General features: G+C 37.3%; 1 protein-coding gene across 12 annotated transcripts in view; it reads right to left on the bottom strand.

The window, feature by feature from the left end:
* MGA (MAX dimerization protein MGA) overlaps positions 1 to 19,992 on the bottom strand; it is a 172,350-nt gene that overhangs the window by 13,641 nt on the left and 138,717 nt on the right. For 6 of the 12 annotated variants that reach the window (XM_086710419.1, XM_086710418.1, XM_086710422.1 and 3 more), the window contains exons 10-18: positions 19,467 to 19,693; positions 18,193 to 18,369; positions 17,520 to 17,592; positions 15,265 to 15,779; positions 12,529 to 12,826; positions 10,623 to 11,252; positions 6,739 to 7,029; positions 5,039 to 6,552; positions 1,665 to 1,795 (exon numbers count right to left, since the gene is read on the bottom strand). In XM_086710419.1, the coding sequence (XP_086566545.1) occupies positions 1,665 to 1,795; positions 5,039 to 6,552; positions 6,739 to 7,029; positions 10,623 to 11,252; positions 12,529 to 12,826; positions 15,265 to 15,779; positions 17,520 to 17,592; positions 18,193 to 18,369; positions 19,467 to 19,693 (3,856 nt within the window). The remainder of the gene's footprint in view (positions 1 to 1,664; positions 1,796 to 5,038; positions 6,553 to 6,738; positions 7,030 to 10,622; positions 11,253 to 12,528; positions 12,827 to 15,264; positions 15,780 to 17,519; positions 17,593 to 18,192; positions 18,370 to 19,466; positions 19,694 to 19,992) is intronic. The other 6 variants (XM_086710425.1, XM_025919005.2, XM_086710423.1 and 3 more) reach the window with 6 other exon arrangements.

Raw genomic sequence — 19,992 nt, 5'->3', positions numbered from 1 at the left:
TATTTAGGTTATTTCCAAATTTACTCAATGGCAAACAATACTGCAATGTACAGTCCCATGCATGTCCCTTTGTACATACGTGTGAACTTTTCCAGGGTATACATACCAAGGAGTGGAATTGCTGAGTGGAACAAGTGTGTGGAAGTCAACTTTAGTCATGTCACACTACTCTCCAAAGTGCACCAATTTACATTTCCACCTGCAGTATGTTCCCATTGCTCGACAAGTAGACACAACAGTACTATCAGAAATCGCAATTACTTGCTAATCTTATGGATCTGAATTAATGAAGCCGCTGTGATTTAACATGTATATCTCTAATTACTTGTGAGTTTGAACAAATTTGTATGTGTTTATTGGCTATCCGGGTTTCCTCTTCTGTGAACTGCCTGTAATATCCATTATGTACTTATCTACTCCATCAACTTTTTCTTAAGGACTTAAATAATTATTGCATGTCCTTGATAACTAATCCTTTGTCAAACATGTACTGCAAATATTTTCCTTAGTCTGAATTTGTCTTTTCACTGTTTTCATGGTGTGCCGACAGAGAGAAAATTAGATGTTTACCAATCCGCTCTTTTACAGTGTGTGCTCTTTGTGTACTATTCTTTCTCTCCATTTATTGAATTCATCTTCAATGTCTTGCAGTAACATTTTATAGAAGTTTTACAAAGGTTTTGTTAATACTCCCTAACAGGTTTTCTGTTGCTATTATAAATGGCATCTTTTGGATAACATTTGTTTGTTGCTCATGTTCAGAAAATCAATTTTAGTATAATGAACTTCTCTCCAGCAATACTGCTAACTTTAAATCTAATTAAATTTTTACAAGACTTAAACTATTTCGATCTTAACCAGTAGGCAAATGAAGTAGCCTCCAAATAGCTCTGGAATGAAGAAAATTACTAGGCCTATTTCTCTATCCTTACACCTTCTCAGCATCACCAGAGACAAAGAATTACTCTTTCTCAACTCAGGGCTAGTTTACATCATGAATGAGATAACAGGAAAAAAGCACAATGTCTGGCACACAATAAGAACTCCTATCTTCTTTTCCATCATTCTCTCACACCCCACAATCCCCAATACAAGGCTTACTAATGGAATAAACTTTCCTGAGCAAGTCATCATACTGTATTTTGGTCTCATCATGTGAACAGGTAAAAATTTTCCTAACTGTATCTTACCTGTTCAACTAGTAAAGTAACCAAATTTAGAATTTAATTCCTATTCTTAAAAGATAAAGGAACTAACCTCTGTTGAGTAGTCCACTAGTGTCAGTTACTCCAGCTGCATATATTATTCTTATAGAACACTTCAAATTGGGAGCATTTTCCTCATTTAATCAGTAAAAACTCTGATTCAGATTAACGACTTGCCCAAGCTTAAATAGCTACATACAAAACTAGTATTTTAATACCAACGTGTCAGGCTCCAAAAACACAGGTTATTCATATTCACACATGGTCTTGTAGCAATAACCAAGGCAAGTTAATTACCTCTGAATTCCAGCTCCCTCCTCATCTACTAGTCAGAAAAAAGCTACAGGAACAAAGGAACCAGGTCAGTTACCCAGAGTTCCTAAACGGAACATTTAGTTTTGTTTACGGTCACAAAAACAGTAACAAAAAACAAAAATCCAAAGAGAAATTAAGACTTACGGCTGTTTAAAAGTCTGCGTTTGGGCAGCTGTGGTCTTCATGTGAGCAACATTAATATCCTCAGAGAGCTCTTCCACAGTCTCTATGTCCACCTGCTCCTCATCATCCTCAATGTACTCTACACAGTTATTCTGAAATAAAGCATTCCAAAAGTCAATAAAATATTGGGAAGTAAGCACACCTAAACTTTTCAACTGAATGCTCCCCTTATAAAATCAACCAGGGCCCAACATTGACTTTATACCATGAATACAGGTGATCCTAAACTTGTTAATCGTAAGAAGGAATTAAGTTATGAAGACAACATATGTTAAAACTAACAACCAAGCACTGCATTAAAAATCATAGATACAGGGGCGCCTGGGTGGCGCAGTCGGTTAAGCGTCCGACTTCAGCCAGGTCACGATCTCGTGGTCCGTGAGTTCGAGCCCCGCGTCGGGCTCTGGGCTCATGGCTCGGAGCCTGGAGCCTGTTTCCGATTCTGTGTCTCCCTCTCTCTCTGCCCCTCCCCCGTTCATGCTCTGTCTCTCTCTGTCCCAAAAATAAATAAACGTTGAAAAAAAAAATTAAAAAAAAAAAATCATAGATACATACTAGACAGACATTATTAGACTATATTGATGCTTCAGTGTTATTTCTAGCGGAAAAATTCAGAAATTTTACAGAAATATTAAAGCTTCATAAATCTTAAGATTAATGAGCAATAAAGTAAAATCTGGTGAATGGAAAAGGAGAAACGAGAAAAATTCAGGTTCTATTTTAAGAGTGCTTCAGAAAAAAAAAAAAAAAAAAAAAAGAGTGCTTCAGGACTGGGGTGCCTGGATGGCTCAGTCATTTAAGCATCCAACTTCAGCTCAGATCACGATCTCACGGTTCATGAGTTCAAGCCCACATCAGACTCTGTGCTGACAGCTCAGAGCCTGGAGCCTGCTTCAGATTCTGTCTCTCCCTCTTCTCTATGCCCCTCCTCTGCTCACGCTCGTTCTCACTCTCTCAAAAATAAACATAAAAAAGAAGAGTGCCTCATGGCTAACCCCGTATCACCCACAAAGACAGACTCAATGCAGATATGAATAGAGAATGTAGCCCAGTCTTCTAAGCCTCTCAATCCCGCACAAGGATAGCTTTTGAAGAATTTCAGGTACTGAAAAACCCCAAGCTTGTCATACTTGATAATAAAAAAAAAAGAGTCAATCAGTAAGCATTTATTGAGCACCTATCATGGAAGCTTATTGTGTATTTTATGTAAACAGTAGAACATACGGATTTTGGGATCTACAGATATTTTTAAGTCCACCTTTAAAAGTAGTGTTTACTATGCCAGAAACTAAAGCAGGAATATGTTATCTACAATTGTAGTATACCTGAGAGACACAACTCAAAACGAAGCATCCCAATAACCTCATTAATTCTGTTTACAGTTGATGGAAAATTACTTACCCCCATGAATTATAGGTTCCATAAGCTGATAGACACTAAATGCAAGTCATCATTTATGTTTCCCAATTTAAGCACAATTTCAACAATGTATACTGAATTTAAACAATGCAAATAAAACTTGAGGAAGCTAAATCAACAGTGTCCTGACAGAATCTAAAGAGTTTGAATAATAATGTAGGTAAATGCCTTATGTTTAAACTGAAGAATGTCTGCCTACTGCATGACTTTAACTGCAGGCTTTGTAAATAATATCCAATAAACTTCACAATGGAAGACTGAAATTAAATAGACTACTCACTACTTTCCTTACACTATTCCAATATAATAATCACATGCACAAAGATATCATAACGTGCCACACAAGTGCAAAAATACAATGTAGAATTTCGATTTTAGAGATCATTTAATATAATGCCCTTACTTTGAAAAAGGTCACTGTACCTTGTATGTCAGATTCCCTATTAGGAAATCCAAGCAATGCCACCCTTGATTAAAACACAATAAAAGTTCTATTATAAGTCAGTTTTACTGATAGCAATAGTTTTCACTGGTTTTAAAGTTGGACTGTCTTTGGTCTGATGCTTACCCAGGCTGACTTACAACGGGAGAGTCTGCAAAAAGCAGAATTATAATTCTTAAACTCAATGAATTCAGATTCTTCAGCTACCTACAGGTACCTGTCCTCAAAAAAGATGAGGCTACAGATAGATAAGGCAAATGTATATACAATCATCTAATTGTAGAGCTAGATCCTCATTTTACAAATGAGACGACTGAGGTACAGAAAAAACCAACATAGGAACATTAGAATAGTTAAACATTTTAGAGTTTTAAAATAGGAGTCTTTTTGTTATATTTTATCTGCATTAAGGCAGTTAGGCATTAACAGAGAAAGACCAGATAATACAGAGGCTGAATCTCATGGAAGTGAGATTCTAAAACAACCAACTGCATGAAAATCACCACAGAGGGCCATATTATCTGCTCCTAAAGAGAGGGACACAGTTTAGATTTGAGGGCACCCTATAGGCAGCTGGCTATAATATCCTTATGTTTTACATCAAACCGCACTGTCAGGCATCAGCAAATCAAAGCTTGCCACCTCTTTTTGTAAATGAAAGTTTCATTGGAATACAGCCACACTGTTTCACTTAGTATTGTGTATGGCTGCTTTCGTGCTATAACAGCAACTGAGCAATTCCAACAGCAAGCCATCCAGCCCGCAAAGTCTAAAATGTTAACAATCCAGCCCTTTACAGAAAAAGTTTGTCCAACTCCTGCCCTGTATCATACTGCTTCTCACTTAGGTAGGATTACAACCTTAAATAGGAAGCCTACAAAAATGGCTTCAGAAAAATTTTGTGAAATTATAAAGGTCATATTACAAAGGAAGATGATGCAAATTCAGAATATAAATTCTAGAAACTAATTTTAGGAGATAATTAAAAAACTGAAGGCAGGGTTATATTAAAATATTGCATGGTATTTTTCATTTTTCTCCAAAAAGAAAAACATCTCTCTAAATGCAGGTAGGTAAGTTCTAAGGTCACCCATTCAGTTTTTTATATGTCTACCGGATAGGCTATAGTCACTTCACATGGAAAATGTAGAAAAAAACCGAGAAGAAATGAGAGTAGTAGTTTTAGAATTTCTTTTTTTTAAAACCTAACTTGAAAGGGACTCTCAAGCATCTATCCCCCAAAGGAATAAGCCAGCCTTCCCATACTAGTAGACAAGTCTCAAAGAACAATATAAGCTCAATAAATGTTACCTGACTGACACAGCCTAAAAACTATAAAGTCATTTAATCATAATCTAAACCTAGGCATCCATTTCAATGTATCAGGTCTTAGTGATCTTCTGGGAAAGCTACTGTCTCTAATAAATCATTTAAATTCTTGAGGTTTCAGTCACAACAAAAATGGGCTCACCACCTTTTCTACATCATCAACCTCCTCACTCTGGTAGTCAGAAACAACATCCACAATCTCATCAATAGAATCATCGGTTTTCTCATTCTCCTCTTCCTCGTCCTCCTCTTCCAAATCCAAAACAGTCAAGTCGGCACTGCTTCGTCCACCATTCTTCTCTTGCTTTGGTTCTATCTGTTCTCCTGACAGCAGTAAGTGACCCTGAAAACGTCCTTCCCCTCTGCTCCCTTTTGTAGCTCTCCTTGGAACAATGGAGAAGGCTGTAGGACTAGAAATCCTACTCCAAGAATCACATTCAGTTTTTAAAACTCTGACATTTTCAGTAGTTCCACTTTTTCCAAGTAAATCAGAGATGCTTTGTTCTTGTTGAAACACATCTGAATTTTCCTGACAAGTCTTTATTTCTTTAATTAACTGCTCATCTGCCTCTTTCTTGCATTCTTGCTTAGTTCCAACACATTTCTGAGTCAAAGGGCCCTTCAGGTGTTTTCTCCACCTCTCCCTAATACTGTCCTTCTCCAGAGAGTCTCCACATCCCTTCTCCTTGGCCTCTGGCTGTGGAAAAGACTGCTGCTCCCCAACTTTGCTCCCTGATAATTCGAGCTTACTTTCTTCCTTAGAGATGACTGGAAATTCATTTGAGTTTTCCTCTGGATTTTCTAACCCTTTCTGCTGTTCCACTTTCACATCACCAAGCTTTTTAAGCTGTACATTACTTGCACTTTGGACTGTCACATTGCTGGCTTTTTTGGAAATGGTCTTAACTTCTAGAACAGTCCGTTTTTCTTTGGAACTCTTATGATTTCGAATCCCAAGCTCTTCATCTCCATCTTTATAGTCTTCACCTATGTGTGACCCAGTGATATAGGAGTGCTCAGAAGGTTTAACAGTTACAGGACCTTCTTCTGTAAGGGGTTCTTCATCCAAATTATCACCCCCATCTCCTAAAGAATCACTCAGGATTTCTACTGAGGCAGCAGCTCCTGAGTTTTGCTTTATTATATTAGCTTCAGAATCTGTAGTTTCTCCTTCTGACTGCAGGGCCTTCTTAGTTTCCTGCTCTCTTTTTAAAAAGCTTGTTTCATCTTTCTGGTCTGCACTCTGGGACTCTTTCTTCATCTGAAGAGAAGCAACATGTTGAAGAATGGAACTGGGAACAGGCTTTTGTCCAGGGAGCTGTAACAAAGCAAAACTACCAGACTGGAGAGGAATAAGACTGGCTGTACCAACAGGCTGCCCTCCTGAGCTATAGGTTATTTTGGTTTCAGAGCCTGTTTTACTTGCAAAGCTCTGTGGTTCAGGAGGGGAAATCCTCAGGGTCAATGTACCAGACTGAGACACAAAACTAGGTCCAGAAGAAAGCAATGATGGTGCCTGAGTGATAACATTCACTGCTGGAGAAGACCCAACAGCCTGAATTACAGGATTCATAACAGAGAAAGCAGAGGACGAAGCAGAAGATGGTGGAGTCTCTGAAGGTTTGGAAGGAGTGGGTAACCGGATTCCCATCACGGAGCCTGGTAAAAGGGGAAGAAAAAAAAAAAACTTTTTTTTAATTACCACTGCCCACATCAAGACTTACAAGTGCTTTTCTTTCCAGACAGGTTAACTCTGAGACTAAAAAATCTTAGTGTATTAACAAGTCATATGGCTAAATGATTCCACCAAAGAAAAATTCATTAGAAAGATCTCCAAATTTATACCTGGGTTCCGAAACATGACAGGCTGTAAGTTGGGTTGAGTATTAGAGCCTCGAAGTTGATGCAAAGGGAGGAGCTGAACAATCTGCCCATTAGGATGCCTGAATAGATTCATTCCACTTGGGCTCCTCACAGGTTGCAAGACCATCCGATGCCCCTGAAGTTGTGTGTTTGGGGCAGGTCTAAGAGTAGGAGAACCTTGCTGCACTGGAATCAGCAATAATCGAGGTCCAGTACGTTTCACTGTGTTAGGAGAGACCTGGGGAGTAGCCACTGGAATCTGAGGGGCATTTTCTGAAAAACAAGAAATGAAAACATCAGAATTTTCCTTTAATACATGTAGCAAAAAATTATTATGACATGGGATCTGACCACCCTACAAATAAATTCTAATATGAATTATATAGTTGTGAAATCTTGTACCTCTATCATATATTAAATAATCTCATGGCTGAGAACAATTCATCTTAAAATCTAATTATCAACCAGACATTATAGGGCCTTATATTCAAAATGGTTAAAAAAAAAAAAAAAAAAAAAAAAGCAAGCATCAATTGTCATGAAGTGCATTTACAGAGATAATGTCTCTGGCCTAACGAAAAGCACAGCAGGCCTCTAAATCTGGATTCCCATTAAAGTTAAACAGATCATTCAGATAAAATTCTCTTCTTTAACCTTAAAATTCAGGCTGTTAACACACTTACTGGACTTATGACTTCATTTCCTAGGTCATACTCAAGTAAGATAAAGTCAAGGACTAAAAGTCATGAGGTATAAAAAAAACTCCTTGGTTTTTAAAATTCTGACAAATAACCAAAGTGTAAAGATATGTGTAAATTATTTTTCAAAAGGAAAAAAAAAATACATACCCCCCCAAAATGGAATGAAATTAAGAGAGACGTCAAAAAAGCAGGGATATAGAGCCTGGTTAGGAAGAGGCAAAGGAATAGTTTTTTTTTTTTAATTTTTTTTTTCCAGAGGCAAAGGAATAGTTTTAAAACAAACAGAAAAAGCAAAAATTTAATGCAGAAGATGTGAACTTAAAAAATGTTCAAACCATTGATAGTATCAAAAGATGCACTTTAATGTTTAGAAGAGATTATTTAGAAATACTTAAGACATGGAAAAAAATAGTAGGGATAATCTACAGACAGATTTTTGGCTATGGGGATAAAAAGGTAGGAATAACAGTAATAGTAAGCATAAATAAAACCAATTTTACATCACCAATGAAATTAGTTTAACTTATTTAACATTAATAAATATTTTCCTCAGTTCATCACTAATGAGAAAAATCAACAAACCAAACAAATCACCTTAACATGTGATATTCTATCAGATAGGCGCTCTGCCCACAAAACATATCAAACTTCTAAAAGAAAGTTACGCTCCAAACATTTACAGGACAAATTATACAGAAGATCCAGAACTACTCGTGAAAATGAAATAAAATGCAAAGACCAAACTGTTCATGGCGGAAAAAGTGTGCAATTTAAACAAAAAACATCTAGGGGCGCCTGGGTGGCGCAGTCGGTTAAGCGTCCGACTTCAGCCAGGTCACGATCTCGCGGTCCGTGAGTTCGAGCCCCGCGTCAGGCTCTGGACTGATGGCTCAGAGCCTGGAGCCTGTTTCCGATTCTGTGTCTCCCTCTCTCTCTGCCCCTCCCCCGTTCATGCTCTGTCTCTCTCTGTCCCCAAAAAAATAAATAAACGTTGAAAAAAAAAAAAATTTTTAAACAAAAAACATCTATCTCATGTGAAGTAAGAAGAATGTTAAAGCATTCTTAATTTCCTGACCATTTCTATTCAAGGTACATTTTAGAAAGTGATTCAAATCCAAAGTACTCCAGCCCAGAGACTGAAAGCAGCCTTTAAAATACACACACTAAGTATGTGATTGTTTATTCAAATGCAGGTGAGGGTGAGAAGGGAAAAGAGAAAAAGAAGGGAAGTTAAATGAAAAAGTCACAGATGTCTAAGTGTCTGAGTTGGGATCCTTTTTATGAGCCCAGAACAAAATTACACACACTTAGAAGTAGCAGTTATCTGAGTCCACTCCATTTAAAAAAAGAGCAGATAAGAAAATTTGTTAAAATTAATTATTTCCTCAACTGGTAGTAGAGAAGGTATTTTTAGGTGGTATATGAATATAGAATAACACCATATCACATTGTGAGAAAGTAATTTTTCAATTTTAATCTGATAACATACAGAAGCAAACACCAGTCTTTGATATCACATCAGCATTTTCTAGCTTTCTTCACTAACAGAGAGAGTGCAAGCCACATGTTAACAAATGGTAGCCAGCTAGAATGTAATTCTTTTTATTATTATTGTTTCCAGGGTATTTATAGAGTTAACCCTATGTTACCACAAGTAATGTTAGTCTCCAATTACAGAAAAATTGCTTTTAAAAATACATTTAAGTAAACAAAGGAGTTAATTTAAATAAAAATAGTAATAGTACAAATGAAAATCAGAGCAAAATACATGAATGTATATTCTGAGTGACTGAAATCTGAGAATGAACTACAAAAAGCTAAACTATAGTTTCATGACAGAATTAAAAAGAAAGATCAGAACCCATACTGTTTAGAAAATATGATAAAATGACAAGATATAAACCTTGAGATTCAGCAGGAAATTAAAACAACTCAATCAACAACAATCTCACTTCCGAAATTACCTATTAAGCTAACCAGTTTTTATATGTTTACATGTGGGGAGAAGGCAGAAGACAACAAATCTAATACTGTGATTCAATTAAACTTTGAAAAGACCTCCTTTCTATAAACTAATTCCAAAGTCACTTCATTTCTGAACTATCAACAGAAATTTGGACCATGTCAATAAAGGCAGTATTTAATAAGAAAAATATCAATAACCAAGACAGATTTACTGCTGGCTATTTATTTCCCCTTAAATCTTATAAAGTCTCTCACTCTTTTTACATAGTAATTCTCTTTGAGTCCACTAAGAGAATCATTTATTTTAGCTGGTTGAATTAGGATTCAATTAGGAAATAATTACGAAAGTGTAGGATAGTCCTATTTCAAATTTACTTAACCTAAGCCAACGTAAGAAAAATTTTAAATGAAAAGTTGATAAACATCTAGATTCCTAAACAAATAAATATGCCTTATTTCAATCTCAATCGGTTCATATATAATAATAAGTAGTAGAATAATATCAGTAGTATATGAGAGTTGGAATGATTCACAAATGACTTTTACTAAGCAAAAGGACCTAGAATTTTAATCTTAATCAAGGAGAAAAAGCCCTTAGCTTGGCTGAAGCATGGGAGAAGCTCTCTGATCTCGCTTTTTTAATTACAAAGAAGCACCACCCCCCGAAAAAGGAACACCTACATTAGGGTTACTCAAAAGATGTGCACTCCTAGCTCTCAACACACAGCAGTGCACCTCCTCCTGTGCCCAACCTGATGGCTGCTCTACTGGCTCAGAGCTCAACTTCCACATACATTATTTCAGTATCCTTCAGCCAACATTTCCATTACAATATTTTTTAGTATTTTTATTCTCCTGGGAAAATCTCCAACCCCAGTAAACCACATGTCAAGGCTGTTCAATTTATCTCCAAAATAAAGTTGGGGTGCCTGGGTGGCTCAGTCAGTTAAGAGTCAGACTCTGGATTTCAGCTCAGGTCATGATCTCACTGTTTGTGACATGGAGTCCCATGTCAGGCTCTGTGTAGACAGCATGGAGGATGCTTGGGATTCTCTCTCCCTGCCCCTCCCCAGCTCTTATCTCCCCCACCTCAAAATAAATAAACAAACAAACAAACAAACATTTAAAAAAAAAAAAAAACAAACATAAAGTTAAATACAAAGCTGTATGGTAAACCAGCTAGTAACATCTAGGCCTTACCTGGTCTCTGGCTCACTGGTGGACTCCCATCAATTCCCGAGAGTATAATGGGAACAGAGCCCAGAGATGAAGTTGGTGTGGTCACCATGGAGGAAGATGCAGCTGTGGTCACCACGACTATGGAGGTGGAGGCAGTGGAAGCAACAGGAAGAGTTATAGTTGGAGGAGATGCTACCAAAGACTTAGGAAAAGCAACTGAAGCCACAGGGGTAGTAGTTATCCCAGTCGTTTTGATAAGGTTCACAGTGGCTGTAGACTGGGTAGGTGTTACAGGGGTGCTGGCATTAGTTTCAGAAACCTCAACAACACCTGCAGTGGTGGCACCAGAAGAATAAGTAGTTTCTTTAGTTCCCACGTCAGAAATAGCAGTCATAGGTGTCACAGCAGTAACATTCTCTAAAAATACTTGAGGGGTGGTAGTAGTGACAGCAGCAGTCACAGGGCTGCACACCTGAACTGGCTCAGAAGAAACCACAGGTGTGACGACCATTACTGGAGAAGGTCTGATACTGAACTTCTGTGGCCCTGTTAGGGGTTGGGGTGTGCTAACTCCAGGTATCTTCTGCTGCAGGGCTCCAACTTTACTCATCACAAACTGTGTGAACACACCACCAGGAGAGGGTCGAGCCGCTGCAAATAAAAATTTGCAGGTCAAAAATCTTCAGTTCTCATACTTTATCCTCTTAGTGATTGTGTTTATCAACATTTATTGTGCACCACTGGGTCAATTTCTTACAGGTATTACCTAACTGCAATATACGTGCCAATTTCCACCCACAAAAATCATACACTTCCCTCAACCCAAACCAAATCTTTATAATACTAAGAAAGGGATTAAAATTGTGTGTTCCTGCTAAAATTCTTTTGGCTATGCAATAAAGCCGAATTGCCAGAACACTAAAAAGATAATGTACAGCTCACAACTTCACCATCTAAAACAGTGAAGAAAGTTAAGATTTTTTGCCCTAACTCTAATTTTAAAACAGGTTTCCACCACTTCCTCCTGTCCTAGCACCTCCACCTCTTTATTATTGCTATCCTCTTATTAGACAGTTACAGTTTACACATTTCTAAAATGTATAAAGACAGTTTCAAAAGAGGGCAAGATAGGACTGAAAATCACCAGTAAAAGCTATTTTTTTTTAAAGATAAAATGGGTTCTTTTTAAGGCATACAATGCTTGTCCTCCATCTTCACACAACTCCAGCATTCAGCCAGAGATTTCAATTTCCCGTCAGAGGAATAAGAATACAGAACGGAAGCTTTTACTTAATAATCCTAAATAGAATTGAAACAACAAAAAGAAGAATTCAATAAACTGACTATATATACTCTAAATACTGAAAACACAAATGCTTTCAAGAAGGTAATTTATTAACAGATTCTAGCACTGAAATGTTGAACGAAAGAGGTTTTCATTCATTGAACAGGGATGAATACATTAAAGCAACACTTCCAAGCTTCTGTTTTACAAGAACCTTTTATTCTAAGCCTATACCACTAACTCAACCCACTTTGATTTGCTAGCCCCCTGGTTTCGTAAGTTCAAGGAACATACATATGATTGGTTACAAAAGTACCAGTGCCCATAAAAGAAACACTGAGTTAAGTAGTTAAGAATATGTTTTGCTTTTTTAAAAACAAAATTAAAAATCTAAGTCTTTTCTATATTTATACAACCAGTCTAAAACTTGGGAAATAATTTTAACCACAATTCAATTTATCTAGTATCATAGGTCACCAGGGAAGTTACCAAAAAGAAAAAAAATTCAGGCAAGACAGACATCAAGAATAAGAATAATGCCAAATTCTACCTTTCTCTCATTTTCACAAACTCCATACCTGTATCCACTGGTCAAGCACCAAGTCACAAGCCTTTCTAAAACATACATACAGTCCAACTTACCAATTGGTCTTTTTGCCGGGACAAATGCCTTCAGATTCTTCCCAGGGCGATTTGTTGTAGCGCCGGAGGAGGATGCCGTTTTGCAATTGGATGTTGAAGGCAACAGGGTACGTGGTTTCCTGGATGCAGCCACCTTGGCATTGGATGCTACCTTGGAGATGACAGTACTGAGGGTTGAGAGGTCCAGGACTGAGGGTCGCAACCTGCCTGTGATATAAGCAGCTAGCCTATTGGCTGGATGCAATGCCCCCATCTGTCCCAATAGCAACTTAGCCTGCGGGTAACTCTTACCATTAACCTGAAACAAGTGGCAAAGAGAAATTCTGTAAAGATAAAATTCTCTTGCTAACTTATCTCCCTTGACAGGGGTTTCATTTTTACAAGGTTTTAAAAGTCTATTATTCAGATGTAAAAGGAAAAAGAAATGGACTTTTTCCACTTGTCATATAATCTGAGTTATTAGAAGGTGGAAAAAAAAAGCTGCCATCTGATATTCTGAACTAATCTCATCTTCATTTTGGGTAGTTTGGAAACAGAATCTTAAAAACTCATCATATCTGCTCTTACATATGCGAGAGATACAATTAAATCTAATGAATCATCCAACTGTTTTACTTAAATAAGCAATTCTGGCTAAATTATTAACAATCAGCAAAAATTAAGTAACTGTGTTTCACAGAATCTCTCTGAAAAAACCAGGGAGGCATAATGAAGCCCTCTCACAAGGGTCCTTTCAAGCATCCTTCATATTTGCAAAATAAACAGTGACTCTACTTTTAAGTTATAAGAAAACCATCGTTATAATACCTAAGCCACAAGGTCCCCTTAGTTTTCAAACTCAACTTTGAAGATATTGTCATCTCTTGAACAAAACTTGAGCTCAAGATACATGCTAGGAGAAACTCACTTATAACTTTAAAAACAATCACTGAACCATCAGAAGAAAGTTATCAATAACTGAAACAAAGATTTTTCATTTCCATGGAGCAACTGGGTGGCTCAGTCAGTTAAGAATCTGACTTCAGCTCAGGTCATGATCTCACAGTTCATGAGTTCGAGCCCCGTGTCGGGCTCTGTGCTGACAGCTCAGAGCCTGGAGCCTGCTTTGGATTCTGTGTCTCGCTCGCTCTCTCTCTCTCTGTCTTTTTCTCTCTTCAAAATATAAACAAACATTTAAAAAATTAAAAGAAAAAAAGATTTTTCTCTACTGCCTGAGTTGATACTGCCCATCTGGGGCAGGAAGATTGTTTTAAAAAATAAAGAACATAAACTTCCCAAGTTTCTTACCCATGTTCTCAAAGTCCTAGACTAGAGAAGACATCCTCTTCTGTCCTTCCTTCCCATCATTTAAAAGGGAGAGAGGGTGAAGTGTGGTGGAGAAACTCCTAGTCTCTAAATTAATAGGAAATCAGCACAGCGAATAGCTAAAACAAGCCACTCTCTCCTCAAAGACACAAAATAGTTTCTTCACTATGTACGTGAACTGTGATTATTCCCATACAGATTAGGAACACCTCTGCCTTGAGTCTGACAGAAAGAAGGTGATCTTTCCAGACTAAAGGAAACTTTACTATCATTTTTCAGGGTTTCTAGAGGTCTAGGGCAGATACCCCTATTTGCTCCTTTGGGACTTGCTCTGAAGACTATTCAACAGCTTTCCCAAAGTCTCCATTACAGTGACCTGACTGCTTATGAAAGTTCACATTTTATGATGGCTGTCTGAGTCCTAGACAGGAGAGGAGAACACAAATTTCTATACCTTTATTTCAGTGGGTCAAGTCTCACTAGAAATGAGCTCAGGGAAGTCTCTGTTCTCAAAATTATCAATGAATAAATAAACGAAGAAGAAAACACTGTTCTTATTATTAGGAGTTTAAGAAAGACCAACAGAAGCAGTTATGTAGCACCATCAAGAATAAACTGCAATAAAAGGTTTTTAATTAAGTCTATCAGTCATATTATTAACGAAATAGTCCTTAGCCCAGGGAAGTGGTCAAGCTAGTAAAGTCAAGTAACCTTATCAGCAAGAATGTCATATACATTTGCTACTCTGATATAAAAGTGCATTTAATGTTACTGACCAAGGAGAAAACCTTTTTACTATAATTACATTTTAATTCAAAACCTCTCTTTGCAAAGATTTTCTAGATGCCAGTGTACTTTTACTAACATAACCTGCCTGAATTACTAAACAGCAAGGACCTATTTATATTACACAGTGATTAGCAAAAATCCTATGGACCAAATAAAGGGAAAAAAAGTAAACTGTGGCTCATTTTTTTTTAAATTTTATACATTTGAGTGACACTCTACAAAATTAAAATCTTTTCCAAGTTTCTGAACATATACTGTTACTAAATACCAATTTCACCTTGTTTTGAAAGCTATGTGCTAATAATAATAACAAAAAACTAGACTGAACCCCTTACTATCCTTGCTTAGTTGTCAAAGTATCACTAGATCCCAAGGAATAAAGTTGTAAGAGTAGGAACTTTCTAAGACTAGACCTAAAATCACAAGCTAAAACAGGGCTCTACATTTCTATTTGTAAATGTGCCAAAAATTCACTCTAGGTATGCATCTAAACTAGGCCTATTACAAAAAGAGAAGATTTTGTCACCCAGTTCCCAGGAAATGTAAAGATAAATGATATAAAGCCCACTAAGGGCTCTGAAAAATCAAGATGTTACCTAAGTAAAAAAAATGTGCTACATCCAGATTAAAGATAATTCTCACCTGGATAAGCCCAGATGTGCTTGAACTGGGTTTACGCTTATAGGCCACAAGCTTCCCTGCAGGAGAGAGCCCTGCATAAAAAGGCAGACCTTTGCCTCCATGTAATCTCTCCCTTACTGAATCCAGGGCATCTGTCTGCACAGGAGAGATATCATCCATTTTCCCAGGGGATAATGGACCATCAGGAGTCTCTGATCCAGATTTCTCAGCCACATCATCTTGGTCTTGACATGATGGCATAGAGATTTTCACACGAGAAGAATAAACAGGAGGGTTCTTCTCACCCCGGCTCTTTCGCTGAGAAGCCAACTCAATGATGAAGCTGCCCACCTTAAGTGATTGTGGCATGTTGCTATTGATGTGCTGGGATAAGATGCTCAAAATCTTGTTCCGATCCTCCTCCCAGTTGCAGTCTGAGATGATTTCTATCAGTTTAGTGGGACCACCTGGTGACCTCTGATGCACATAGGAGGTAGAGGACTCTCCTTCATTGCAGGAAGACTTCCAGCTTCTTTCTGATAAAGAATTGAAAGATACTTCTGCATCACAGAATTTTGTACTGAACTTCGAAAAATTCTTATTTTCCCTGAGTTCTCAGAAAAGTGCCAAGGGCATAGAAATTGAACAAGTTGCCCAGTGTCTGAATCCCACGTACTTTCAGTGGTAATTTAACACTCACAAATTTGGGACTTTTCCAAGAAGAAGAAGTATTTTAGAGAATCAGACTATGATAAGATACTCTGCTGTCTGGGGTCTCCAACAATTTTTTTTTAAGTTTACTTTGAGAGAGAGAGCGAGCAAGAAAGAGTGAGTGCACGCATGCCCAAGCGGGCAAGGGGCAGACAGAGAGAGGGAGAGAGAATCCCAAGCAGGTTCCGCACCACCAGTGCAGAGCCCTATGCAGGGCTTGAACCCACAAACCGTGAGACCATGACCTGAGCTGAAGTCAGACACTTAACCAAGTGAGCCACCCAGGGACCCCTGCGGTCTCCAAAAAAAAAAAAAAAAAAAAGGGAGTCCCACATTGAGGCTGTTCTGAAAGCTGTGACTTTTTTTTTTTTTAAGTTTATGTCTTTATTTTGAGAGAAACGGAGCATAAGCAGGGAAAGGGGCAGAGAGAGAGAGGGAGAATCCCAAGCAGGCTCTGCACTGACAAACACAGAGTTCAAACTCACTGCGCAGACCCTGACACAGGGTTCAACTCCTAAAACTGTGAGATCATGACCTGAGACAAAACCAAGAGTCAGAAGCTTAACCAACTGAGCCTCCCAGGTGCTCAAAATGCCATGACTATTATGTAAGAAAGTGTTACCTTGCAAACAAAGCATGACCCATAACCAAGGTTAAGAATATTTATAGTTTACTGTTCTGCTATCCATATAGCAAAGCAAAGATACTTGCAAGATGTTTTATAACACGTGATGGGTAGAGTCAACCTTAAAGAACAGCATAAGAGAGAATATTGTAGTTTAAAAAAAAAAAACAAGTGTGGTCTACCTATAGTTTCTACTGCAAATACTTCTGAATTACTTCTGTGCCTCTTAGATATGATTGCACCATTTCTACATTGTATGCAGATCATTCAGGTACTTATATTCGTAGCAACATGTTAACTGGATGTCTGTTTTACTAGACATCTAGATTTCTACAGCAGAGCATCCCAACCAATGTGCTCATTACAAGTATGTCAGGATATAGATCCCCTCAGACTTCAAGGTGGTTGTGTTCTCAAGCAGGTTCTCTCCACCCCAGCAGTCTTTTCCACATATCTCAATGTGGCATAAAAACATTATCATTTTGTATATCAAGCCATTTAAAAAAAATCGTTGGGAAGTACTGCTGCTAGTGTCTGAAGTGTTAAGAAGCAAAACTAAAAACAAGTAGGTAATGCCATAGCCACTACCTCCCATTACAGTAATTCTAGCCTTTGGTAGATAAATCAGTAATATTCCCTCCTTTCTCCCACTGTAGCAGCTACTGAGAGCCTGAGGGAAATTTTCAATAATGATGCCAATGTTGCTGAGGCTTGGAAAGAGGTTTAAAAAACCTCATCTTAAATGTCTCTTGCAACAACCCACCATATCAACATGAATGAATTTTCTTAGGAGTGATAAACAGACCAAACAATAGGAAAACACTTATCTATTTTTAATAGAAAAAAAGGGGTAGGTAAAAATATTCTGGATTGGTACTTCTGGTATATGTCCCCCCCTACCCACAATTACTCTAAAATGAGACTTAATTTTCATACAGACCTTGCGATTTATCAGAATCATCCTCTAGGTCACAGGTGATTGGTTTCAAGGGCTGCTGTTCAGAATCAGGCTCCTAAAGAAAGGAATAACACAAACACTTCAACACATAATTTTATCAATAGAGACAAGAACATAAACATTAAATTTCTCAAAGAAGCCTGAAACAGCGAAAGATTTTAAGTGGCAACAGCTTCACATCTATATGTACAGCTGCATTACTATCAATATTATACAACCCTCAGTAAAAACAAGTATTGCTCTCTAATGTCCTGTGACAGTGACTGAGTCATCAAATTTACACCACACTTTATAGTGTATTGCAGTAAAGAAGGAAAACTATTTAATGTTTAATGGAACAAGTTTCAGTTATTTAGAAAATTCACTAATGCAGAAAGATATAAATCCAGGTAATTACAGATAAATAATTTAATAAAAAAACAAATGTTTGAACTTTTAAAAATTACTTCAGCATCAGAAAGACTAGTACTTTAAATAACTTTAAGGGACTATTCTCTAGAACAGATACACAGAGAAACAAATTGATAAGCACATCATGTAAGACTTCTCTGCCCTCCAAGAATTACTCTAAATTATTCTGATAGCAAGGTAAATTCTAATACCAGCAACAGGGTAACGGAACTTAAAAAGACAAATTATGCAGTAAGTAATTCACCTTTACACTACAGTTCTCGGGACTAGACTGACATGAGCCCTGTTGCTGCAATGATGGGGATGGTGATGGTGACGGTTGTCTCTGTTCCTCTTTTTTCCGTTCGTATACTCGAACACGAGCACAAGTCATCATACTTTCAAAGTACAAGTAGACTGGATCCTTGTCCTCTTCCCGAATCTGTAAATTCCATACAACAAAACATTCCATATGTTGGAGGAAAAAAAATGCTAGACTCCAAAAGGAAAAGGATGTTTTAAACTTTCTGTTACAACATTTGAAATTTTTAAATGCAAATTTTAAGAAGTACAGTTATTATGGGCTGTATCTTGGAAAGTCAGAAAGGATTTGATTCTTTATCAAGAAATGTGACATTCCATTAGAGTAGCACTTCTCCAATTATCTGCAATGAAGGATTATTTCTTAATTACCAGTCCAACACAGACTGATCCTTTTGTAAAATAAGTTTCTAGAAAAACAAAAGATACGCAAAATACAAGCCCAAGTTGTTTAGTATTAGATTTAATACACATAAAATTACTCTATCAAGTTGCTGTTAAGTTTCTAAATATTTACTCTCATTTTCTAGACATATTTCATCACACTCATAACAAATAGTTTTGGATCAGCACTGAGACCAGCACAGAGACCACACTGAATAGCATTGTACTAAAGCATCTTTCGTCAATTTAATGGACTGGGAAGACTCAAATGGATTTAATAATCACAAATGCTTAAGCTCTTAACAGAACCATCAGCTCTTTGACCTATCAATCTTCATAGTCCTATGCCAACAATTATTTTAAATCTTGAACTTTACTGTTACCTGTATATTAAAAAAATAGCCTTAAAAAGATGAGTTATTTCTTAAAACTTTTCTTAATGCTTTCCCACTAACAATATATAGTATATCTGAATTAATTATTCTACACTATTGGAATAAGAAGTTTCTTCAGAAGGCTTTTTTTCTCCCTCTCCCTTAAAAATTTGCTGGTCATGTTTAAAAACAAAACAAAATAAACAAAAAACCCACAACTTTTTATGATCTTCTTGAAGAGAGATTTGGCTATCCTTAAGAATTACTACCATTCACTCTACTTTTATGACATCTCTGTGCCAGCAATTAGGCTGATTAAATCAGAAAGACCGATGGCTTACAGACATATTACTTGAAAGCAAAATGATTCACAGAATATAAACCAAAAATATGGTTGAAATCCATTATCTTTACAAACAATTTTTGTAGCTTGCAATAAAAGATGAAACTCTGGGCTTACCACAGGATTGGGTTTGGGAGTATATGCCCGTGCAGGTTTAATTCCAGTGAGCAGTTTGCCCTTCACAGTAGTAGGTAAAACTTCTGGCTGAGGCAACAACAACGGCTTCATCGGCTCAATGACAGAAGGCGTTGGGATATAAACTGGCTCTGGATCTACTTCACCTTCTACTTTCACCCATAACGGGTAATGTCGAACAGGCTGTTCAGGCTCTGTTTCACATATAGCTTAACAAAAAGAATAATGAGATTTCAGGTGCCTTTGGCAACAGAAGTTCACAGGCACCACCAAAACAAAATGTGCTACCTCACAGAAAGCAGTAACTCATGAAAACAACCTAACAGATGCCCCCTAAAAAAATCTTTAGTTGCCATTATACACCTTAATTTATTCATCTATTAACCAAATATTTGTTGAATACCTATTTTAAGTCAGATACTGTTTTAGGCACTAGAGTGAACATAGGTAGCTATGAGGAAAACAAAGTTCTTGCCCTCACAGAGTGTGCAATCCAGTAGGAGAAAAC

This window comes from Puma concolor, chromosome B3 (assembly GCF_028749965.1).
Source record: "Puma concolor isolate L17-30 chromosome B3, mPumCon1.1.hap2, whole genome shotgun sequence".
NCBI classification, from domain to species: Eukaryota; Metazoa; Chordata; class Mammalia; order Carnivora; family Felidae; genus Puma; species Puma concolor.
This window is presented reverse-complemented; position numbering and strand designations above follow the sequence as displayed.